This window comes from Planococcus citri, chromosome 2 (genome assembly GCF_950023065.1).
Source record: "Planococcus citri chromosome 2, ihPlaCitr1.1, whole genome shotgun sequence".
Lineage (NCBI taxonomy): Eukaryota > Metazoa > Arthropoda > Insecta > Hemiptera > Pseudococcidae > Planococcus > Planococcus citri.
Genome location: NC_088678.1, coordinates 61,892,942 through 61,919,542, shown reverse-complemented (window position 1 = coordinate 61,919,542; position 26,601 = coordinate 61,892,942). Strand labels below are relative to the sequence as shown.

The 26,601-nt window shown below is 31.7% G+C and overlaps 1 protein-coding gene and 1 non-coding gene across 6 annotated transcripts in view; both read left to right on the top strand.

The window, feature by feature from the left end:
• Positions 1 to 26,601, top strand: part of LOC135836939 (chitin synthase chs-2-like) — a 120,392-nt gene that overhangs the window by 62,329 nt on the left and 31,462 nt on the right. Inside the window, exons 1-2 of one of the 5 annotated variants that reach the window (XM_065352029.1) lie at positions 14,363 to 14,780; positions 24,077 to 24,208. The exons of 3 other annotated variants lie outside the window; for them this stretch is intronic. In XM_065352029.1, coding sequence (XP_065208101.1) covers positions 24,084 to 24,208 — 125 coding nt within the window. In that variant the 5' untranslated portion in view covers positions 14,363 to 14,780; positions 24,077 to 24,083. Of the gene's footprint in view, positions 1 to 14,362; positions 14,781 to 24,076; positions 24,209 to 26,601 lie in introns of those variants that run through there. One more of the 5 variants, XM_065352026.1, reaches the window with a different exon arrangement.
• Positions 11,195 to 11,266, top strand: TRNAT-CGU (transfer RNA threonine (anticodon CGU)). The gene has a single exon. It is a non-coding gene; the product is annotated as a tRNA-Thr (tRNA).

The following is a 26,601-nucleotide window of genomic DNA, read 5'->3' as shown; positions in this document are numbered from 1 at the left end:
GGAGCTATTTTTCTGCTAGGGTTGGAAGGTGAGACGTGAAATTGGAAATCAAAGATTCAAAAAGTCAAAACTGCGAATGCTATAGGTAGGTACCTACTTTTATTACAGAATGAATAATACAAAATGAATAAAAACAAACTTTGAATACATAAAAAAGAATAATTTATCATCTGAAATAATACTTATAACACAGAATACATATAGATAAAATACTAAATTTCACTTGAATTAGTTTGCTAGAAGATTCATTCTTTTCAAAGATTCAGATATGCATAACTGAATATTGACTTCAAATAATATAAATCTGTGGTATAGTTCACTTCATTCAAGCAAAATTAAATTTAAAAAATGTAAACTGGTCGAATTGGAAAATGAAACGATAAAACAAACAAGAAACGAAATTTGAAACCAAATTTTTTCAGTTTTTTTAAAACAGTTTTTCTCTTGTACTCTCTAAATTTGAAGCAGTGAAAATTCACTGCTTAGCAGTCATGACATTTTGCAAAAATTTAAAAATGAATTCACACAAATTTTTACAGTAATTCATTTCATTACCAATAAAATTTATTAAAAATAACTTACCTTCAAACATTATTTTATCTAAATATTTATGATGTTTTTGTGTCACCAAATCTTTTTTGTTAATTCTTTTAAACTCTAACTTTCGAAAAGTGGGCCTCTTCTGTAGTCATCATTGGTTTCAAGTTTTCATTTAATTTTTTGAAATCTGCTTCACCTGTCTCAATGTAATTTTCCATCAAGTGGTTTATTTCATTCCTAATGTTGAAATTTTGTGTTCCCATAATTCGTTCTGCAGTAGGTACATTCAAATTTGTCATTAGGACAGTCGTTATGAAAATCCGGCATAGTGTTTTAATTTACAATAATTCAATTTTTTCATACATAAATACATTCACACAAATTCTTACAGCAAATCATTACTTATAAAATTTATTAACCATTTGACTCTATAATAGAACGTTATCATCGTAAAACTTTTCCAGTGCTTCTAAGAAATTGTATACCATAGTCTCTGATAGAACTTCGAAGATTTCATTTGGACTACACGTTAATCCATCCAGAATGGCATAGTCATAGTATAGATTATGGTAAGTGGATTGTAGAAAATGTTCATCACTAGTACATATGACATTTTGGAAAATGCGCGTAGTTGCGCGCGTCTATTAACCAGTTAACAAAAGCCTTCAAGTTGAAAGTATCTCCAAGTGAGCGTAGGTCCGGTGGGTTTAGTGTGGAAGGCGTTTTGATATCATTTACGCCATTTTCCTTGAACTCATTTAAAATCTTGACCACTTCGCCCATCGCAATAAAATTTATTCGTAAATGTTCTGTCCATGTCATGCACTGAAACAAGTAAAAGTAGATTGAATTTACAACAACAAAAATTTTTAAAAAAGTGTAAAGTCAGTTTTAATGCTGTCCTCGCTAATTTAATAATATCCAATAGCTTTCATTTGAGGGTAACAAAGAAAATGGGAGGCGTTTCAAATGCAGTTTTGAAAGATACCTTACTTTCATCAAATCTAAGAAGGAGCTGCTTACTAATGAATCTATGATATCATTAGTACTAAACATAGCAGGAGATGCAGTCAAAGATGTTTTCAAGCAATTTAACCTTACATCAGATCAGAAAAAGAAATATGACACAGTGATAAATAAATTGGTGCAATTTATCATTGGTTGGTAACAATGAGTGGTCAAGGTGCCAAATGAGCCTTCCAGCTTCTTTGCCAACTGGACCAACTCGTAGTTCGTTTTCGCGAGTCTTCGAGTTGCCAAGTTAATATGTCCTTAATTCTTTAGAGCTCCGGCCCTAGGTTTAAAGTGTTCTTGTATAGTTTTAATTAGTGTTAAATAGAAAAATAACATACCTTGAATTGTTTTTGTTGAATGTCTTTGGATCGTCGCTATGATAAGTGAGTAACAGAGATTTCCAAGAGATTAAATTACTTACTTACTGTACCTACAATTTTAAATTTCTTATTTAAACGTTGAGAAGTGAAAAATCTAAAATTAGAAAAAAATCACTGTGCGTCGTAAATTTTTTACCGTGAGTAACGATTCGTAGGCTTTTGTGATGTAAAATTGCACATTCATTGTAAATTCTTCACTTTCTGGTGTATATTTTTTGCCCTATTCAGTTTTTTCTATAGCTGAGTGAAATCAATGTCACTGTCAGAGGGTATTCTTCAAAATATGACCAATGCGCGGATACCTTCATACTAACGATATATTCCTACACTGATTGCGATACTATAGTATAAAGTTTGCAAAGTTTGTTTAATTTATTTTCTTAAATTTTTTTTTACATTTCTTTCTTATTTTCTTAATTGCTACATGGTTCCTTAGAGGGAGGACGGGGGTGGGAATTCTTTCCCAGAGAATTTTTTTGCGAATATGTAATTGCATGAGACTTCATATTTATTCGGAAAAGTTCTTTGGGTGTTCCTTCCCAACTTTGGAATTCATATACGATAATTTTGCAAATTGGCAATCTTCTGTAAATGCCTTCTCTATGATCATTTTCAGATTTTTGTTCTAGATTGTTGACACTTTTTGAACTCATTAATCCAGTCAATTTGTAAAGTTACTTAGATCTGGGCATTTCACTTTAATTACTTTATAGGGTCCAAGAGAATACAGAGTGATGAACCTATGTTTGTGTTTACTTTTGTCTTGTAGAAGCATCGTAATCAACTATTTGGAAATCTAATGAGGATTTATGTTTTACATTGTATTTTGATTAGGAAGAAATAACTCTTGCTTCTCAGTTTTTACTATTTATTAGTGCAAAGCTTTTCAAACACCAAGTGTTCATCATCAGGCTTAAATCACTATTGAACAGAATAACCAAGTCTACAAGCTTATATACTAGTGTACAAGGGTGTGGTAGTTTAACAGTACAAGGGTGTGGCAGTACAAGGGTGTGGTCATGTGGAAGAGGGTGTGGTTGTAGGTGAGGATGTGGTAGGAGCTCCTACCGCATCCTCACCTACAACCACACCCTCTTCCACATGACCACACCCTTGTACTGCCACACCCTTGTACTGTTAAACTACCACACCCTTGTACACTAGTATATAAGCTTGTAGACTTGGTTATTCTGTTCAATAGTGATTTAAGCCTGATGATGAACACTTGGTGTTTGAAAAGCTTTGCACTAATAAATAGTAAAAACTGAGAAGCAAGAGTTATTTCTTCCTAATCTAACAAACTTCTCGCTAAAAGGTTCTTTTTACCATTGTATTTTGATTTTACTTTTTTTGTTTGTAACGATGTTATGTTTATTATGGGCTAATTCTTGAGCTTATTATTATTATTTTTTTCATTTTCTTCTCTGTAATCGTCATAAGATGTGAATGGTAATTCATGGAGTTGGAAGATATGGAAGATTTGGTTCACGGCAAAAGAGTAAACGGTATACAATGTCCTTGAAAAGCTACATTTTCCATTCAATGTTCATGGTTCAGGAGACTTTGAAAAATGTGATGTGTAGGTATTTTAGTCGATTTTCTTAACAAAATTTTTAAAAAGTGAGTTTTGATTTTAAGGATTGGACTGGCTAATTTCCATAAAAATGAATTCGTGAGTGCATCGCTGAATTCTACACACTCTGGTCTATTAGTTGAGCTAGTTATTTTTCATCAAAATTATTTGCAAACATTTTTTAGAGGGGGTAAAAAAATAGGGAACGATTCAAGCTCAGGTTTCTAATTTTTTTATCCCACTATTTTCAGAATTTTAGCTCGCTGACGACTGTTTAAAGGCGTGATATCACTTTTATTTATTTTCGGGGAAGTATTTGAACGTACGGTTCTGAACTTTTAAAAATAATATTGCCCAAAAAACACTTGCTACAGTTGATTGCTTCAATGTAAACAATCAACCAAAAAAATTGAATAAATGATCGATTCCCCTCTAATATAGGTTTTCTGTGAAAGCAAACGAAACAAAAACGGATACAAAATTGAAGACCTTAAGTATAGCGGTAACATAAAAACAGAAAATTGGAACAGGAACTTTCACCGCAACTTTTCATTACCTATAATAACGGCAAAAAATTTACAGAAAATAGGTAGTTTCTCGTGAAAAACTAGACATCCATCTAGTGGTCTAAGAATTTTAAAGACCAAAAATACGTGTATTGAAATTTTTTTGTTGAAAATTTGCACAAGAATACACTAATGGTAATGGAAAGGGCACTATTTGGCGTGATTAATTAATAATTTGTTAGGAAACGTTGAAGTATGTTGTCACAATTGAAAACACAGTCTCCTTAACTCTGATTGATTTATGTAAATTACATAATTAATATTCACTTTTTTTCTTATGTTCACATTAACATCTCTTGCTCTTTGGGCAATGTAAAAACACTGAATGTGAAAAATATGTACTTGAAAAATTAATTTTTTTACCAAATCTTTTTTAAATTCATCACAATTTTTTGAATTCTGATTTATAGAAGTGTTCGTGCCCTTCCGACTAGCAAACTCATATGTAGAATATAACTCTCGAATCTAAGTATACTTACTGGAATTGACGATAAGTTTGGTAATAGGTACCTAGCTACCTAGTACCTACCTATATGAAACTTCCTGCGACTGCAGCGCAGCTTACATATCTACATAATTATGTATTTTGCTTCGTCAGTCAGTACAAAAAAATCAAAGGCACTGCTTATAGGAGCCACGTGAACTAAACGAGGATGACCAATTGACCATACTTTACGGATCAATTATTAACCATTTAGGGGATGATTCGAATAGCCATTTCTGCTCTGATTTATTGTATAGAATTTAAAGACAACATTGAACTGAAAAATCAGCTAAATAAATAACGCTATAATGTTATCGAAACATAATCGAATACTTACATAACTGGTATGATGATTCCAGCCAGTTCTGTCTTATTGTATGTCCATGTTATGTTTGTTAATACATAAATCGTCAAATTACAACGGACTCTGTTCCAGCTGTTAAATAAATAAAAATTAAAATGTGGATGGCCTCACTGTCTTGGGAGTGCATTATGTAATGATTTTTAAGTTGGTGAGATTCTATAGGACTTGGTAATTCTGTCCTTTAGAGGTACCTGAATGACTTGCTGCGGCGGTCTTCAAGTTTCGGAAAACGAATGTATATACCACATCACCCTTACTCACCAGCAGTTGTCTCTGCTTCAAAAATCTAGACAAAAATATACAGTAAATTTAAACACAACAGAAATAAAAACGAGTGTTTCATAGCGATGAAAATATGGTTTCTCGTAGTACATAAATTTAAATACCTACTATTTCTTTCATCGGCGATTTTTAGGACCAAGTTCCTGAAAAATGAAAGAGGTTCAGAACTTTGATAATTTGGCCTATTCCATAAAAGCCATTTCAATTGTCATGGATTTGGTTTTCTTTTGTTCAGCTGATATGGTCTTCATGGTTGATTTTGCTTGGTACAGGTTATACTATAAAATGAATCCCAATTTTGCCTTTTGGCTTGCTCCATTCTCAAAACAAACCATAGAAGGATAGAAGTTCAATCGACAAACTGGCGGAATGTTTGCTCCCATTTCAGCAATGGAAACTTACTACTGGCCGCGGCCAAAAAGAATAAATATATGTATTAACATAAGAAGAATTGATACGCGTGTGTAAGATTGAATAAAAACATCTGAGCCATACATTACAACAATCAAAATTATTCATAAATTATGTACATAATAATATTAAGTATAACGAATATAGTCGCGTGTAAATTTAACAATTGAATATTACAAAAATAATACGTGATTGAAGAAACTGAGGAAGACAAAATTGGGAAAAACAAGATGAAATCGGGTAGAAATTATGCATACTTACTTACTACAATAAGTAATGCAAAATTTTGTTTAAAATGCAATGAAGATGCGGTAAGTATCCGATGAAATGACACCAAAGTAATTGGTAAACATATTGCATTTATCCACATCTTGAACATTTCCGAGAGTTTAAGTCTCACCAGTTACTCCAGGAAACACAACACTTGAGTACTCAGTAGTGAGCTCTTTACCACTGATATGGTTATGTATTCCCTCGATCTGATGGGCAACATCAGTACTGATGGCCTTTCGATCATTTTTCAATTTAATTGTTTAAAATGCAATTTATATGCATTTGTAGGAACGTTGGCTTTCACGTGCAAGTCTGCAGTACCTTGTCCGGATCTTACATATTTAGATGGTGCCACCATGAATGCCAAATTGTGGGTAATCGGCTTCGGTAGAGTTGAGTCATTAGATCCGGGTCCAAAAGTATCCACTAAAGTATTTGAGTCGATGACTACTAGAATTTCAAGGATTTGGCTAGGATATTTAGGGCGATTCGTAAATTTCTTCCAAGTCTTATTGTATTTCCAAAAAAAACACAATTCAATTATTTCAATTTTAAAAAATACGATTTGTATGCACTCGTATTCGACATTTGTAAATTTCTTCCAAGTTTTTATTTCCAAAAAGGAGAAAGAGGGAAGTGGTTGATTGTTAATCGAAAACGAATCGTGTGAATGAGCAAATGACTCTTTCCCCATGGAAGTCCGGGAATGTAGCAAGTCCCTTTCCGGGAACGTAAGTATAGATCGCATAACCATTACTAGTTGTATTTGCAAAATACTTATGTGAAATTAAAGGGTGAAAATAAGGCTTGTTGGGTAAAACACAAAAGATATATTTACAAAAATTCACAGAAAAAGTACCTTACATTACGAAAAGAACATCGCGAACACAATGCTATGAAGAGACATAATGTGACCCGCTCTGACAAAACCGACCATTTCGACAAAATTTCAAAAAATGTTTTTTTCTCAAAAATCTGATCTTTCAACCCTTAAAACTCATTTTAAACATCACTATTTTGGACACTTTTTTTGTCGAAATGGTCGGTTTTGTCAGAGCGGGTCATATATGTACTAAGCCTTTCTGAAGGCGCGGCATTCGAGCCTGAAATGCCATAAGCCCGGTGGAGTTTTGTCCAAAGCCAAACACCTAAAGTTTGTGACTAAATAGGATAAATAAATAGGACATGAATACATACTAATTTTTATAAAAAATGAAAATGACAGTATTTACAGAAACACTAGTACCTAGTACCTACTTATAGGTCAATCTAAAACACACGTGATCAATTTGGACACTACGTAAGTACGTATCCTCTGCTGGTTCTAATATGTGAATCTAAAAACAAACAGTATTAAGTAATTATTCATTAGGTAAATACTCGTTCATTGAAATCTATAAAGTGAATTCTTGTGATTTTTTGGTATTTGAAAGTGGGTAAATAAGACTAGGTATAATGCATCGCCATCTAAAACTTCAGGCGCTAATAAAGTGCATTTTTTGATTTTTAGCGAATTTTTGAAGGTCACATGTCAGGAATGGGTAAAAAAATCAAAATTTCACTCAACCAACCTCCAAAGTTGAAATAATACAATTTTACATTAGAAATAGTGTAACTATATTTTGTACTAATGAGATAAAAATTAACCTTGGAATTTAAGTTGATTTTAATAATGAAAATTATTGAATCAATAAAGTATAGGAAAATATTGGACAGACAAAATGTCACATAAGAGAGACAAAGAACTTATGAATACCAAAATCGAAGTAAGTATTATCAATCAAGCGTGGATTAATGCGATTGCAGTTACCTCCCAAGAATATGAGTAATCGTAATAGTGTTTTCTCCTGAGACCTAAGACACAACATAGAACCATACCATAGTAAATAGAATTTTTTTTTAATTTCAAAAGAAAAGAAAAATAATTCATGATAAAAGAATCAAAACTTACTGTTCATATTAAAATCAACTCTGAAGTTTAGAATGATTGCGCGTAGCCGCGTACTTCTATGCAATCCTGTGTCAGTCTAATCACCAGTTCTTGCAAAAAGAAAATCGCGCTCATTTTTAGAAGTCTATTTGTTTATATTCCAATAATGAAAATGGTGAATAAAACAGAAATGGGTGTATTTATTGAATGCAACAAAAGTTGAAAATTGAACAAAAAATTATTTGAAATTAAATTCCAATACTTTACTAGTAGATACGTACAATTTCTGACAAACACAAGTAACTATGATCAAGACATTTAATGAGAATGACCCTGAACAAATACAAACAAGAAAAACCAGAACAAACTTAAACTAATCTCAGTAAGTATCAATGAATAGAAAAACACATCATTGACGAACAAATGGGTGAGAAAATGATAACTTTAGTATTCTAACGCATTTATGTAAGATGTATAGAATTGGTTTCAATTACCTTAACTTCTGTTAACTTCATCCAGTCACCAGTCTCGTCCTCCAAGCATATTTCTCAATTCTTCTCAACAAAATAGACTAGGTATGAATTCTGTATCAATTCTGTTAGAAAAGGAGAAGAGTAATGAAACGAATAATCAACTTTACATAAATTAAAATGCAATCAGAAATTAGAGAATTATTTTGAATAGGTATACTTACAGAACTCTGGATTTAGTTTTGAATCACCGGTTTATTTGGCTGCCGAATTTCTAAAGCCGACTTTTATATCTATGGAGCATCTGATCTACTAATCGAGTATTCGTTACAAAAATATTAAATGAGGAGCTCATTGCAAAAGTAGCCCTTGTCACATGAACTTTTAGACCTTTTTCACTCGATTGCACCTATTGCCAACTGCGGAGATCATGTTGTAATGTTGAAATGACCGTCAAGTTGGTCTACCCTGAGTAGCCCTGAGATGAGAGGAATTGCTTTATAGAGTTTACATTCATGATACTGGGTACGCTCAAGGGAGAGCTTTGGAGATTGTATAGGTTCATGTGACAAGGGCTACTTTTGCAATGAGCTCCTCAAATTTAATAAAACGTTGATTCAAATCCGAGGAACTCGTTGCCAGGTTGCCTAGTTTGTTTCAAAATTTCTTTTCTTCATTTTCTTCAATACACTTTTCAGAAATAATATTTATATCAAAGATCAAACTAAATTCTAACCACAATAACTTTATCAAGTTAGATACCTACTACCCTACTACCTACTTAACAAAACAGGGAGGTCATCAAATTTCTGTTAAATAATGTCTTATTGAAAATGTATGCAGACATGCACACTAATATTATTTTTCTTAAAATAAAAATAATAATGAATGAATATTTCGTGAACATGATAACTAAATAGGTACTTAATTAATTGTAGAAAAAATTTAGATGAAATAATTATCAAAATACATAATGTCTAATACGAGAATTTAAACAATAAATTGGCACCTAAATTCGCATATCCATATGTTGTGCTATTTTTATACAGCACTTGGCTTGCTGCTTGATGGACATCTCATCCATTACCAAATTAATGGGTATGCCTCTTTTATGCTTTTCTGCGAACAATTTAATCGCAACCAGACTTTCTTTTGAGTAATCAAGCTCTCCATTGATGTGTTGGTACCTTTTCTTATGTACCTATACAAAGCTTTAGTTGAATAAAATTTCAATGCAAGCGTGTTGGAAGGAAGGAAATACATTATGAAATCGATAATTCACATTATATTAATTCAAGTAAGAAAAACGTTTGTTTATTCTACAAAAACTAGAAAAGGAATGAAACTTTTATAAATATAGGTATTTAGACAAATCTTTAAAAAAACAACAAATAATGCAATACCTACCTATCTCATCCATAACCAAATTAACGGGTAGTGTTTTTTTTTATGATGTTCGTTTAATAGCAATCAGTCTTTCTTTTGTGTTATCAGGCTCTCCATTGATGTTTTGGTGCCTTTTCTTATGTAAGTGTACATATAATTAGGTAAACTTCAGTTGAATAAAATTTCAACGTAGGTAATAGTATTGAGAGGAAATATGAAATCGATAATTCACATTGTATTTATTCAAATAAGATAAACGTATGTTCATTCTACAAAAACTAGAAAAGGAATGAAACTTGTATAAATATTTTGACAAATCTTTAAAAAAAAAAATAATAAATAATGCAATACCTAACTGTATTACTGATATAAATAATTAATTTTCTTTTTTTGTAATTTAATAGGAGAGCAAAAAATGCCACGCTATATTTCTCCTATCTGTGGCTTTAAGCTCTGGTCATGAGCTTACTCACACACAACTTAATATTATTAAGTTATACCAGTCGCTATGTTTTTATTCATTAACGATTTGACATCATCTTTCATCTTCTCGTAAATACTCAGGAAAGAGACTAATTACAAGTCTTTTGTGTAAAATAAAAATGAGGCGATGTTTGTTTTAATAATTGAAAAAAAAAAAACAAATTATTAAGCTCAGCTGAATTAATAGCAAAAAAAAATTGGAATACTCAGCTGAGAAATCAACAATACGTACGAGTAAAAAGGAAAAAAACATCAAGTTTCCAGCTCAGCTAAGTAATTATTGAAGGAAAAAAATGTGTATTCTCAGCTCAAATTGTATTAATAAATTGACTAAATAATAGAAAATTTGCAGCATAGCTGAACTCGGCTCGGCTCGGCTCAAGTGTATCAATAAATTGACAAGAAAATTCAGTATTTCCAGCCGAGCAAAAAATTGAAAACTTCACCTCAACTGTACCTCTACCTATCAATATCTAAATAAACAATAAAATTAGAAATTTCCAGCTCAGCTGGGAATATGTACCTACCTATGTAGATGATTTGAAATAGGCCATAATAGGCCCATTTTGCTATTAACGAGTGAAAACCTTCCAAAGTTGGTATTGAGATAATTTTCAGATTGTGTAGCCTACCAGGAGTTACCTACCTTTAGTATCCTTCTCTGTATTAGTAGGTATTGCTGGATTTTTTTTTTAGGCAATACGAATGAAAAATTATTCATTTATGAGCGATTGTTCTGATTTTAAATAACTGCTGTTTTGAATGATGCTACTAACGCTATCTGTAATTTAATAACGTTATCATTGTCATTTGTTGATAGCTGAGGTACTGTTTGATAGGCTGTTTTGAACGATTTCGTCATTCAGTAATTAATTCTGTGTGTATTTTGAACATCGGTGTATATGTTTGCGGTAATGTAATCGTTCAATAAAAGTAATTTTATTAAAAATTACACGAAACTTGCTATTATCAAGATGAATAACGAGATAGCACGTAAGGCAGCGTTCGTGTACCCGAAAACGGCCCGATCCCGCTGACGCCTCTTTAGCTCAGTGGTAGAGCACTGGTCTCGTAAACCAGGGGTCGTGAGTTCAAACCTCACAGGAGGCAGGAATTTTTTTTCTTTTTTTAATCTCAATAATGATTTTTAATTCGATTTTTTGACTAATTTGAATTTTTTTCTCAATTATTATCATGTTTGACGCATGTTTTTAAAGAAATTTGATTTTTAACGTTGAATTTTAAGGTGTCATTTGAGCTATTGATTTATTGATTGGTATGTTATTATTTATTTATTTATTTTAATTTAAAAAGTCTTTTCGAAATTCGAATGTTTTTTCTAAAGGAAGACCGTTTCAACGTTTCATAAAAAACAACAACAACAACATTACCTATCAATTCGGTGTAAAAAATGGAACTTACCAAAAATTTTTGGGTATTTACCTATATAATTGTTCGTGGCCTATTTCGAAATGCGAATGTTTTTATTAAAAGAGGACCGTTTCAACATTTCAAAAAAATATATCAATTCGGTGTAAAAAGTGTAACTTACCAAAAAATATTGGGTATTCCAAACATTTTTGAAAAATTAAAACTAAAATTTAATTGCTAGGTATTGATGCTACGTATTTATGTTAATCAATAATCTGTTTTTTCAAACGCTCTAAAATTTAAAGTGTAGGTAAATGCGATATGTATATATATATTTTTTTTAAATTCAAAACAGCTAAAATGGCATTTGAATTACGTATTTTGGAGATATAATGTACAATTTAATGTACCAGTACGGGTAACAACCGCCTAGTTTTTTTTACCCTCCCCAAGAATTTTGTGAAAAATGAGCCACCAAAGTCATAAATTGTTTTGAAAACCTTATTAACACGTTTTGTGCTTCTTTTGGAACACGATGGCTTTGAAAAGCTTCATTTTCCATTCAATGTTCACATGGTTCAGGAGACTTTGAAAAATGTGATGTGAATTTTAGTCGATTTTCTTAACAAAATTCTAAGAAAGTGTGTTTTGATTTTGAAGAATATCTATACAATCGGATCTGTTAGAGGAGCTAGTTATTTTTCATCAAAATTGTTTGCTAAAAATGTTGAAAGGGGATTAAAAAATGATGAACGAATCAAACCCACGTAGCTTTATAATTTGTATGGTTTCTGTGAAATGGTGCCATACAACCCATTACTATGGGTTAAAATTTTGGCAAAGAATTTAAATTTTCTATGAATTTTTTTTTTTTTGAGGACTCAAGAAGAATGGTAGATACCTAAGCGAGGCAATCATTCAAAAAATATTCGATGCAATATTATTTTGATTTTTTGTCGACGTATTTAAATGGTCACTTTGATTGATTTCATGAAACCCATTTCAAAGATTTCGAAGATCGTGGCCCAATTTTAGGCTCAGCGTACATAGATCTCAAATGCTCAAAAGACATTTTTCGTCGAAATATTAGAATTTTTCTTGACATTTTATTTCAATAGGTATGATTAGTCGCTTGATACTTTTTGAAAAATCTCAAAAATCGTCGTCCAGTTTCGAGATTAAAATTTTAAAAATCGCTCAAAATCAGTTTTGTCGAAAATTTTTGATTTTCTGCCAAAATTTTAACCCTAAAAAACTTTTATATCGAGAAAATTCAACAGAAGTTTGCAAAAAAAAATGCTCAAAAATAACAAAAATCTGCTTAAAAAATTATGGAATTGCGTATAAAGTTTTGGGTTTACGAATAAATTATTACGTAACCAAATAACGATAAATAACGTTACGAAAATTTGAAATTCCTGACAATTTTAACAGGTCATTTTTTAAACCTTTTAAATTTGAAAGCCGGAAGGACAAGGGGTGGGGGAGGCATAATTTTGCATTCAAATTTTTCGTTTTTATTTGATCCATTTTTTGTAACATTGCGCAATTTTTTTCATATACCTATGTACCTAATTGACAACTTTTTGCTGTTTTATCAATTTTTAACCTATTTTTGCAAATTTTTGTGTGATTATGCTAATTTTTTCACCAATTTATGGTAACTACTTTCAGTGAATCGGAAGTTAATTCAATGATAATTTTTATGATTCAATAATTTTCTGCATTTTTGACCAATCAACATTCAATTTAGATTGAGTTCAATTTTCGACCAAAAGGATTACATTGATGACCTACGGTCCAAAACGATGCCTTTTTGATGACTTCGATGATCTGGTGGACATCTTGTTTTTAGTTTATGTTGACACAATTTTACATGGCGACGCTGAAAATTATTTAAACCGATACACAGTGGATTTTTCAACCACGTTGCGTATTTCTAATACTCGTGGTGTACAGATTCAGAACATAATCTCAATCCTCAAAAATTGGAAATGACGAGTAACGAGTCTTTGATCAAAGGCACTTAGTTCGAATATTCATTCATATTTTGGATACCTGTGTCCTTTCCATGTTCCTCCAGCCAATAGCGATTTTCGAGCCATTTAAAAGGTGTTTGCTATTTTCGAAATTTTGAGGCTCGTTTCCTCCTGAGGTCAAATAAACGCTTACAAGAAGTGTTTTGGCACGAACTCTCATAAATCATAATATATGTAATTTAGCCGTTTTGTGTTTTACGTTTTTTTTTTTTTTTTTTAATATAATTTATTGTAGGCATGCATAACGCTTTAATGAACTCTAACTTAAATATAATATGATAGGTATTCATAATCATACGTAAGTAGTTCAATCATTCGAAAATATATTTCATTTCGAAGATGAATAAGAATCTGAATAATTAAAACTCGTATAGTCAAAAAATTCCCTCTAAAGTGCTGCTTTTTTTTACAAAAAAAATTTGCTTGACGAAAACTCTCCAATTCTCCATGCTGCCTTTGGGAGGTGATGACGTCACCATCTGTTCAGCATTTGCTTCAACAAGTTAATGCATTTGTGCTCGACCTGCAATATTTTGATAACGAAGAGTTGTCAGAGTATTTACTTCCAGTACCAGTGCCAACACATCACTCGTCATCCAGACAACTCGTACGACAGATTTACAATTAAATTAGCCAAGTACATAGATTCTCGAGACAATCGAGAAGTACATACATAAATGTAAAGACCAAGATATTAGATAACACTATAGGTACACGCACTAAGATCTAGCGCCGAATAAAACCTGATTTTTCGTAGGTAATGCGAACCTGTTTATGACGTCAGGTTCCAGCGACCAATGGAATCGTATTACCACTTTCTCGCTGCCTTCACTTTAAACAGATCAAAGTACTCTCTTCGGTATTTGGTCGCTAGAGAAATTGCTTTTTGATTAACCAAAGCCAGTTGTCTGTCGAATGGACATGATGTGATACACGAGTGTAAAATATTCGGTGTCGAAAAATCGGTTTTCTTTTTCGTGGTATCGTGGTGATCGAGTTTTCTTTATAAAAAAATCATGTAGTGTGTTTATATGCAAAAATGTGTTGGTGCTGTTCTTTATGATATTTTTTATTGCAAAGTTAACATGTGATAGTTCAATTACACCTTTTATCGGTGTAGAAGATATTCCAATTCAACGTCAAGATCTTGTCATCGTCTTATCAACGGTGTCTTTACGAATCTCATTAACCTGTTTCATGGAGTGATCGAATAGGTAAGTTTTTTTTCTATTGATTTTGCATATTTTTGGTCAACTACATAGAGACCCCCCCCCTTATCATTTCAAAACACATTTCGAGTTTAGTGCTGAAAAATCAGTAGGTAGGTAGTATAGGTAGTTAGCTTTTTTCCATCAGAAAGATGCATAGAGGAATAAACTTCCAAAATTATTCGACTTTTTGAAGACCAAAATATGAAAATGAAATCATCTACGGATGTCTAGACCATCCATTCAAGTCAAGTAGGTAAACAACGTCTCATTGCTGTTAGGACGATGAACTTTTCTAGCATCCTCGAGGCGCAGGAATTTGCATCCCATATACGTAATAAATCCAGTCTTGATCTAATACTTACTCGTTTGAGCATTGATACCCAATTACGTTTGTAATCATTTAAAAATGATTATGTATTTTAGAATTTAGACACGTGTGAATGGTTAAAAGCTCATAAGTTTTTTTTTATTGCACGAATCCTTTTTGAAAAGAGATCAATGATCAATGACTAAAGAATTTACGTAGCCAGGGTTGGGCAAAGCAATTTTTCACAAAGATGAATAATTCATTTTGGAAAAGTGACAAAAACACAGATCAGCTATTTCGAGAATGAAAACCTTTGTAAAACTTTCGAAATAGGAGTCAGTTCTGCTGTAGAAGTTTCCAACAGTTGAATACCTGCAACTTTGAACATTAAGAAACCCTCGAGCATTTGTATTGGGCACAATTTACTTTTCGATATTGGAGTTTTCAGTTTTGATGCAGATCAGATGTACAGTTTCTTGACTTGGAGGTTTTACAGAATCATTATTCACTTCTGAATGCACTTTTGGCAAATACAGAAATTGTGACATTTTTTGTGTATTTACTGTGATTTAAATGCTCTTTCATGTTTTTGATGTATCATTTCAACACGTTTTTATTAACACTTTTTCACGTATTTTTGGCAAATTGTATTTCATTTTGATTTTTTTTTGTAATTTTCAGTGATTTGAATGCTTTTTTAATCTTTCCAACATACCTTACTTCTCATTTGTTTTCAATGTTTTTTCACGCATTTTAGGCAGTATTTTACTGGAAATTTATCATTTTTTGAAAGTTCCCAATGATTTTGATGCTTTTTGAGTATTTTTACATGATTTTTATCCTTTTTCATGCGTTTCTGACAGATTGGTGAAATTTTCATCTTTTTTATGCAATTTTTAGTTCTTTTGATGATTTTTAAAGTATTTTTACAACATTTTAAGACCTTTTTAAAACCCCTTTTTATCCTTCTTTGGCAGATTTTACTTCAATTCCATTACTGTTTCACATTTTTCGTAATTTTCGAAGCTTTTTCCGAGTGTTTTTACATCTTTTTAACCCATTTTTCACATCTTTTTTGTGCATTTCTGGTGAATTTCCTTCAATTTTTATAACTTTTTGGTGATAAAAATTGTTTCAACGATGTTTCATGATTTTTTCGCCTAATTTTGAAATATTGAACTGCGATTTTCATCATTTTTCTGGTGATTGTAATTTACTCAAATTCCTTTAATCTTTGATGATTTTCCATAATTTTAAGGCTTTTCTGAGAGTTATCACATCTTTTGAACTCATTTTTCATATTTTTTTGTGCTTTTGTGGTGAATTTCCTCCAATTTTTTTTCAACGATGTTTTTATGATTTTTTCGCCCAATTTTGTCAAATTCAATTTGTGATTTCGTCATTTTTTGGTGATTGTGATTTTGATTACTTTTCGAGAATTTTTACATTATTTTAACACATTTTCAATCATTTTTTATGCATTTTCGACAAATTTCAGTAATTTTACAGATTTAAAAAAAAATGTTTTACTTAATTAATTGAGGTTCTTATTGTGATCTAAATGTTTTTGTGGCTGTTTTTACATCATTTTAACATTTATTCGTTCACATATTTTGCAAGTTTTCACAATTTTTTGATGATTTAAATTGTTTTTTAATGCTTTCAGTGCATGTTTTGAAGGTGTATCAACGATGTTTTACGAACCAGTTTTCGCTGAATTTTGTCGAAATTTGCCGAAAATTCTCTATGTTTTGGTCAATTTTAGATATTATTTTTTATGAGTGGTTTTTAAATCATTTCAACGCTGTTTCAACACTTTCACGTACTATAATTGACAATTTTTACCAAAATTTTATTGATTTTTTTGGTACTATTTTGTTTTTCTAATGGTTTTTGAGTGATTTTTACATTATTTCAATTCTTTTTCATCGCTTTTTAATTCATTTTTGCCAAATTTCACCATCTGATTGTATTTTGGAGGGGTTTTAACAATGTTTCGTTCCAATTTTTGCTGAATTTTGTCGAATTTCGCGGTAACTCCGTCACTTTTTGGGTCTTTGCCATGATTTAAGAGAGTACAGTTTGGCAAAATGTTAATCATTGTGATGAATCGTGGAAAAAATGCCGGGATACTGAACATTTGCTCCTAATTGTTGAGTCGATTCATTTTCACCATAAAATGAGATTTTTTAATTGTAATAAGTATTTCAAAATTATCGCGAAAATTGAAAAAAGTCTCGAATATCAAGAAAAAAATGTTTAAAATTACTTACTATTAATCGAATATTCGCTGATTACTCATTTTTGAATTGTAGGTGACGGGTGACGTGTATCTTTTTGTGCATTTTTAACAAATTGTATACGGTACTGCTTCCTCATTTCTAGAAATAAAATGATATTTCAAAGTTTAACACTTCTTCGTGCAATTTTGACGAACACTGAAATTTTGTTTCTGAGGAAGACTGAATTCGATTTTCTTCTATTGATTAGAAAATTTTGCAAAAAAACACTATTCTTTTTTATGTAATTGAACTACTATGTAATTTCAACCTGTACCCGATAGCTGCATAAAAATAATAAATTTGAAATTCTATGTAAGTACTACAAATCATTGAATTTACAGTGAGATCTTCTTTGAAATGTTACAAAAATTATCCAAATCGAGGCGTGCATTTACCTAATTAGCGCTTGAAACACGTTGATTAGGCTTTTTTCAACACTAAAATATCTACAACTGCTTACTTGTGTGTACTTGTGGATACTGCAACGTGTGTATTAGACCAGAATGTACCTAAACGATTGCTAACTTATCAGGACATTAATTTCCAGTCGGTGATTTCGCTCGAAATCCAGCACTCTCGTTTTCCATTCATGTTCTTAATCATGCACCTGTCATTAATTAACCATTTATGATAACGATCAAACAAGACCGATTACTTAAATATGTACTTGAACAAATAAAGACACATCACCCGCATAATTCTCGAATAAGCTCAACACTGTAATGTGTAGGTAATATAGGTCAATTAAAAAAAAAAAATACTCTGAAGAATCAGCGGATGACTTATGTGTATTATTCCACGTAGGTTGAAGTATAAGCACCGAAAAAAAAATACAGCAAAAAATTACATAAGTAGGTGGTCAATACCGCAAACCATCTTGTCCAGTTTGATTCATCTGTGACGTATCTACGAGTAGGAATCACGCGGTGATGATCCATGAGCCTCGGCCCTTGTTCTCAGGTACGCCAACCCGAAGGCGAAGGCTTTGTTACTTGCCAGATTCAAATCTGAGCTCAGGTCGTTGCTCGTGCGAATCCTTCTTACGATTACGTAACTTATGTACAATGGTAATTATTTTTTTACCCATAAAATGATAAAATGCAGTTTTTTTCTTTTTTCACTATACTTACTGGAGATTTCCGCGTGTAAGTTTCGTGTCATCAGATGTCGTGCAACGGAATGGAGAAAATTTCGTAATTTTTACGAATTCCGGATCAATATAAAGTGATCCGGTCGGTAACGAAGGTGGTTTCATCATAGGATGTCTTTGCCATGATTCAAGAGATGACAGTTTCGGAAAATGTTAATCATCTTGATGACTCGTGGCAAAAAATGCCGAGATACTGAACATTTGCTACCAATATTGTCGAATCGATTCATTTTGACCAAAATATGAGATTTTTTATCATAAAATTTCAAAATTATTGCTAATATTGAAAAAAGTCTTAAATATCAAGAAAAAAATGTTCAAAATTACTTACATATAAATTGATCCAATATTCAGTGATAGTTGATTGATGTTTATCGCGGTAAGATTGTTGTGCGTTTCGTGAATTATTGGCAAATTTTCCTGCTATAATTTTTATAGAAATGAAATGAAATTATGAAGTTTCTCGTAAACTGTAAAATTTATCTTGAAAATCTTTCAAAGTCACTAAAATAATTGATGGAATTTTAGTTAAATTACATATTATACTTTGCATGGATTGCTTAAAATGTTTACAAAAACTAATTGTGCAAAATAATATTGAAGTATCCAAAAACGACCAAAACTTGATGAAATGTCACAAAATGTAACTAATTACATATTAAAAACTTCCAAAAGTTGCCTACATTGATTAAAGTTATTGAAATATTCTTAACATTACATAAATTCTTGCGAAAGAGTTTTCATACCCTTATAATTAATTGATACAGAGAAGTTGTACTTATTATTATCTTCAGCATTTATAAGGGTTGTTATTACCTTAAAGTAATATCGATATTCCTTGCATCGTAAATTTGGTTCATATTATTAATCAAAAGGTTGTTGCTGAGTATTAATGCGTCAACATCATTAGATATACGAATCAATTTTTGAGCTTCGGATTTACTTTTGAATTGGTTTAATTGACCTGTGAGTGTAGCGAGGATTTTTGGCGGCATCTGTTTGGATTTATAGCTTCCTTGCAATACCTAGGTACATGGTCAGTTTGAGAAATCCATTCGCCATTTCGTTATTGTCTTTATTTGATCGGTTGAGTTCATCAAAGACCCGAAGTGGCTGGTATTTATTGTAGTAATCTGTTGTAAGTATTATCTTATAGCTAACTACAGGAAGGAGTATTACAAACTTACACTTTTTGTTTGGTTCGGTTCGTATTGGTTGTTCTTATACAGGGTGGCTACCAGGTCGCGAAAGTCGCGAAAAATTCGCGATTTTCTCCAAATTTCATCAAAAATTACCATAAAAGTGGTGAAAAATCGTCCCGATTCTAATTTTCAAAAACTTTTCGTATTATTATTCAATGTTAGTGCTACTGCCAAATTAGCATTTTAAATAATCCTAAAAATTCAAAATTTCAAAAGCTTTCGCCCTCGCTTCGCTCGGGCTTATTATTTTATTTCCTTTAGCCAAATGTTGAGTCTTGATGGTAGAAAAATTGACTTCTCACATCAAAAATGATATTTTTTCACTTCTGGAGAATTGTGAATTTTTGTCTTTCCAGTGCTTTTGCTCTCAGTTGGCTTGGTTCGTAGTGGCCATGATATGTGTATTTTTAGAAATACCTATTGTAAGTTTTTGGGAATTATTGTTAGATTGCTGGAGGAGTAGGACCGTCAAGAGGGGGAAAAGAGGACAGTCTACTCCGGACTCGCTCATTCTGGAGGGTCCGTGATGAAAGAAAAACATGTTTTTTTTAATTTTCAAAACTCAAATTTTCAAAAGCTTTTGCCCTCGCTTCGCTCGGGCTTGTTTCAAAATTTCTAAAAAAATATCATTCAACTTCCAAAGTTTTAAAGTGAAAGAATGAACTTCTCGCTTAAAAAGTATTGTATTCAGGCTTGCATCTAAAAAGCGCATAGTTGAATTAAAACGTAAACAAGAAGATAAATTAGTGGTTGGAATGACTAGAAAAAGAACAATCGAAGAAATTGAAATAAAATTTTAGAACTGAAGAAAGTTTAGTAGATGGAAAAGGAAAAAGAAAAGCTCGAAAATTGGGATGACTATTTATGTCACATGGAAACTATTGAAATTTGTCCACCCCCTCCCATCCCCCAATAAGTGTGAACTTTATTGGAACCCAATTTTTTTTGTTAGAAAATCGAGGGGGGTACTGAAAAAAAATCGCGAAAAAAGGTCGCGAAAAGTCGCGATTTTTGAATATCAAATTTTGGTAGACACCCTGGTATATCGGTATGTCACGGACTTTGTAGTTAGTCGAATTAGATTTAGTAAAAGTACATAACATGAATCATGAAAACTCTAAAAATGGGCGTAAAAAAAAGTCAAATTTGTGAAATCTTCATAATATTGAAGTGACCTTGACAACAATGCTTCAAAGCATCATTCTAAGTTGATAATTAATTCACCACGTAAACGGCCAACGATAGGGGTATATAGTTTTACAAATTTTTTTATTTATTTTTTTTCACCGCAGCGACAGCGACGACGGTTTGCGGCGATATTAATGTCCTGAAGTATATCTCAAAATGCGAGTGAAACGTTACAAAAATTAAACGAAATTTCGTTTTTGCAATAAAAAATTATTAGGTAAAATGACGTACTTACTTACGCGGACAAAAAAAGGAGCGAATGGAGAGAAATCATACGGACTGTGTAATCAGCAACTGTGATTGTCAACTGATTTCACTTTTTCCAAGAATTGTCCCAAAAATCTTAGCTTTTTTTCCCAAAAATTGACAAAAATTCTCGGTTTTTGCTTTTTTGCAAAAATAAAAATAATAATGATAATAAATAAGCAAATGAATAAATGATAGATAAATTAAATACAAAAAGTCTTCCAGCATGATAGCAATTGAAAAGTTTCGCTTTTTACCTATTTCCAAAAATCATGAAGAAGCGTTTTTTTTACCTAAAAAATGCTGAAGAAGTCTCCTAATTCAAAAGAATTGAAAAAAAACCGTTACCAATAATTCCCAAAAATTGCTGATATCTGCTGAAATTATCGAATTTTTGCTTTTAATAAAAATTCCCACTTTTTAGCAAAATTACTCAGGATTTTCATTTTTTTCCAAAAATTTTTTTCCAATAATTCCCAAGGATCTACTTTTTGCCGGAATGGAAAGCCTCGTTTTTTGCTAAAAATAAAAAATTCTCACTTTTCAACAAAGTTACTGAAAATTATCGTTTATCTGCAAGTAACCCAAAAACGTCCAACTTCTTTTTCATAAGTTGCCCAATAGTCTCGCTTTTTGTCAGAAATTTGTCAAAAGACAAAACATGTACATTATTCTAATTATTTTTGAGAAAATTTGATTTTTCCACTCCATTGTTTTCATTTCTTTCACTTCAAAGTTGCCAGATTGCCTTAAGTATTGTTCCATCTTGCCAAAAATAGGTTTTTTGTGAGGGATTGCTGAAACACTTCAATTTGTAATGTCCTTTGTTTTTTGTGATTTTTTCTAGGCTCTCGCTTCTTGTTACTTTTTTTGTTACGGTTTGGTTATTTTTTGAAGTTTTTTTTGTCGTATCAAGTTACTTTTTTGGAAAAAAATTAGTGTGTACGAGCCTTGCCAATAAAGTGCTTTTTTGGTTCAAAATTTTCAGAACGTCTCAATTTTTGTTTTTTCTGTCAAAAGTCCTAATTTCCGAGAAATTCTTGATTTTTCATCAAAACGTCCTAAAAAGTACCTATTAATTTTTGCCTTCACTGTCCAAAAAGTCCTGTTTTTTTTTTGTTTTTTTTTTAAACCAAAAATTTTGTTCTAAGTTATAAAAATCCTGTGTTTTGCCTGAAGTCCTGTTTTTGTTTAAGTAGTTAAATTGTCAGAAAACTTCATTTTGTTCCTAAGCTGTCAAAAAGTCTGTTCTTTCGTTAAAATTGCTAAAAAGTTTTAATTTTCCTGAGTTGTTGAAAAGTCATGTTTTTTTTGCCAAAATTGCCAAAAAGGATGTGTTTTTTTGTCAAAATGTCAGGAAGTCGCATTTTTTGTCAAACAGACCTGTTTTGTATTATACTGCCATTAAAAAGAGTAAAGTTCACTTTTTTTTTTCATTTCTTCAATTAAAACTTTGTACAGAATTTTCTATTTATTCTCTTCTTGCAGAATTCGATTCTTTTCATTTTTTTTACAGTTCTTTTTGGAAAACATTTTGATCCTTGAAAATTCCGGCTCAAATAGATTCAAACCTCTCCCTTCTCGAATTGTCCTGCCGAAAGTCATCTTTTTGTATTTTGTACTGCTTTGGCATTTTGCCTTTTTTTTTAGGACACCTTGTACCTTGTATAATTATTCTACTTTTTTTTTTACCATTTATTCATTTTTTCTGGAATTATTTCAAAGATCGCACCTACGTTCAGATAGGCTTGATCTTTCCGGAGTGGCTACCTGATCATCAAATGTATCGAAAAGTCATCCTTTTGCCCAAAAATTCAACTTGTCAAAATTGAGTGACCATTTTTAGCACAAAAATAACGGGAAAAAGTACAAAATTACATTCAGAACCATAAAAAGCACGAAATTTTAGCGTTGAAACTTCTTACTTATACCAAATATGATGTTTCTACCACAAAAACTGTAACTAAAATTAGATCATAGACCAGCTTTCCTTCGCCTCCTACATCAGCGTGTGTTCGTTCAACACTAACTTACTCGTACACATAAACTATTGAACCAAATAGGTGTATTGAACTTGACAATTTTCTAAACCGAAGTCGAAGTTCTTACGATCATAAAAACTCGATCACGCGTGTACAATAAAATGAACCGCGTAAGAAAGTCGTCGCAGAGTAAATTGAAACAGCATACGAAAGCTGATCGAGGAGGGATACAGAGCTGAGGGAGAGTGTAGAAGATACTCGAAATCATTGCGAACGATAAAGAGAACAAATGAAAAATTACGAGAAAAATGTTATAATCTATTACTGCTGTGTAGTGTGTGCGCTGGTTAATGCAAACATTAAATGAGATTTTATATCTCGAGGCCCTGTCTGCTTCTCGTAATAGCGCCAATGACCTGACAATAGAGGGAACGTTTGGTACCATTCACCTGGATACTCGTATCTTGGTTACAATGTAAATCATCGAGCATTACATAGTCGTAAATCAATGACAACCTAAGTAGAAATTTCTTCTTTCGTTCGTTAGGATAAAAATTCATACGGTTTCGTTATAAAATCATGTTAACAATTTACTTAGTATAATATGTAGGTATTACCTACTTGTTTAAAATTACTACCTACCTACTTGTGTATTTAGCCAACTGTGATACTAATAATATAAGTACACATTCAGGTACCTATATGAATTTCTACCATTCAAACCAGGTCGTAAAACTTGTTAGTGTGTTAGTAGGTCCCACACGTATGAAAGATCTAGATATCTACCTACACATTTAGATCTACATGGACAGATGAGCCAAACGAAAACCTAGGTATCTTTCGATCTTCTCCATACCCAAAAAAAAAATCCGTCTTACCTTAGCATATTAATATGGTACCTGATTATAGAATCCCTGCATGCATGTATTGTTGTTCTTATAGACCCATAATGGCAGTCTTAAGGCCTAGTCAAAGCTCATCTGCTGCTCCAGTCGTAGTGAGAGACAGCGATAAAGAATTTTCAGACGATGATGACGAGAATTCGCCATTAAATCAAGACATATACGGTGGCAGGTAAGAGAAAAGTTGATTCATATACGTGATTTCATTGTATAAAAATAAATCTAGAATATCCACCTACGATATTTATAATTTTCGTCGATGAGATATTGATAAAAATAAAAATAAAAATGTAAACACAACGACAGACAGAATGAGACGTTCATTGCGTAACACGGTGTTATGATTTTTACGCGCTGAAAAATGTAACGCGTACTTTAATTAACTGCAATGAAAACCGAAAGTGAATCGTTTTTGTACAGAAAACGAAATGAACCGGTGAAAGTGTGGGAAATTTGCAGGAAATTAACGAGTCTAACTATACGCTCGAACCGATGCGATGATTTTTTTCGTATGTCTCGTGCAAGAATGCGGTGTTCCAACTCTGGGCTGTGTTATGGTATGTGTTTTCCAAAAGAATAATTCGACCAATGCTGCGGAAGCATTGGAAGAGTTCTTCTCTTTGGTGGGGGAGGGGAGATGTTTAAATAGAAATTAAACCAAGTTAAAAGATGACAATTTTAATTAGAATATTCGACAAGACGAAAACTAATTGTGGATTTAGATGATCTATTAACCATATCGCGACGTTATCCATTTCAATCCGAACAAAACCTTTAGTTCTCATTCAAGTTGTACGTTTGAATTTCCTGGAAATCTTTAAAATTTCGAATAAAGAAGAGTGAGAGACGTAGAAAAAAAAAATGAAAAATTTACTTACTTACCTACATATGGTTTTCAATTCAGCGAGAAATTTGGAATGATGCATAGGTAACATTCTGTGATATGAGGTAATTCTATAACATTTTTCATCCCTCCGGGGTGAAAAAAATTTTTTAGAATAAAAAAAAATTTTAAATGGAAAAAAATGAAAATTAAAAATAACAACGATTTTGAAAAAGTAAGATAAAGAATAATTGAGTAATATAAAAAAAACATGATTAAATAATAAAAAGTTGAAAAAAAACAAATAAAAACAGAATGCAACGAAAAAAAATGAAAAATTGATTACCTAAAATAATCTGCGTTTTTTAATATCGTCGCCTCTTGTTAGATTAATACACAATTTCCGTTTAAGTCCTCTTAGACTTTGATTTTCTGGAGTTTCTTCTGTATCCATGGGTTATTCTTTTTTTATAGCTGGTAGTGGACGTGGAATCGAATATGGGTTGTAAATTTCCTTAGTTAATTGTATAATTTTCCGTTCAGAACTTGCTTTTAATATGTAGGATCAAATTTGGTTGTTCTTTGAATTGTCAATTTCACGGTTCAAAATTTCAAAATTTTTGTTCATGATATTAATCTGCTCATTCCGACAAAGTAAGTAATAAAAAAATGTACTTACAAAATCAGCATTTATGATGATGGAATCGATTACATACATACAGCAATTATGAGTATTGAAAATAAAATAATTATAGGGATAAGATTATGAGAAAAATACGTTTTTTAAAAAGGGTCATATTTTATGAAATGAACGTACTTACTGAACATTTTCAGTCACAGCATCGACCTTTTATTCAGGTCGATGAGTCACACCAATATTAGATACGGGAAGTTTATGTTAGGAATGAATGCCTCTTCCATTAGGTTGTTGCATCATCACCGACAAACTCCGTATCTCTATAAGTAGATACAAATTTAAAAAAATTAATCAAAAACAAATTTATTTAGATATTGAAAGTTGAGACTTGAGAAGAATGAAATGAGAGTTATTAAAGTATGGTTAAGTACTTTATATTGGGGACAGCATAGGCTGTGAGCTTCCAATTGATCTATTTTTTCAAATGTAATTAGTCATGGAAGGGAAATATGCAAACAGATTAATTTAAATTTTTATACGTATTACATAATGTACAGACATCAAAAGCATTCACATTTCAAACTTACGGAAAATAACACAAGGATGGGTCCCTTTTTTTGGCACAATTTGCACTTATTCGATGTTTTTCAAGTTCTAAGAAATCATATGGTAAATGTAATACTTTGAATTTGAAATATGTATTATGTGGAAATGTAACATGAACTCACAGTTCATTCTTGTTTTTGATGGTTGACGTGGCATCTTTGTTTAGAACTCGTTCAATAACGATGCCCTCCTGATTCGTGTATTCTCTGTCTATAATTTTCCTTATTGAAGCGCCGATGACAGATTTTTTTGTCTGGCGCAACAAATCTTCCTTCAGCTCAAAGAAAGCAAGCCACTCAAATTTTGTGGATGAATCCTTGGGGATACTACAAAAAAAAAAGAAGCCATGCAATGTATAGGACTATTATTTGTATAATTGTGGATTTAGATGATCTATTTATTTAACCATATCATGATGTTATCCATTTCAATCCAAATTAAACCTTTAGTTCTTTCAAGTTGCTTGTTTGAATTTCCTGGAAATTCTTTCAATTTTTAA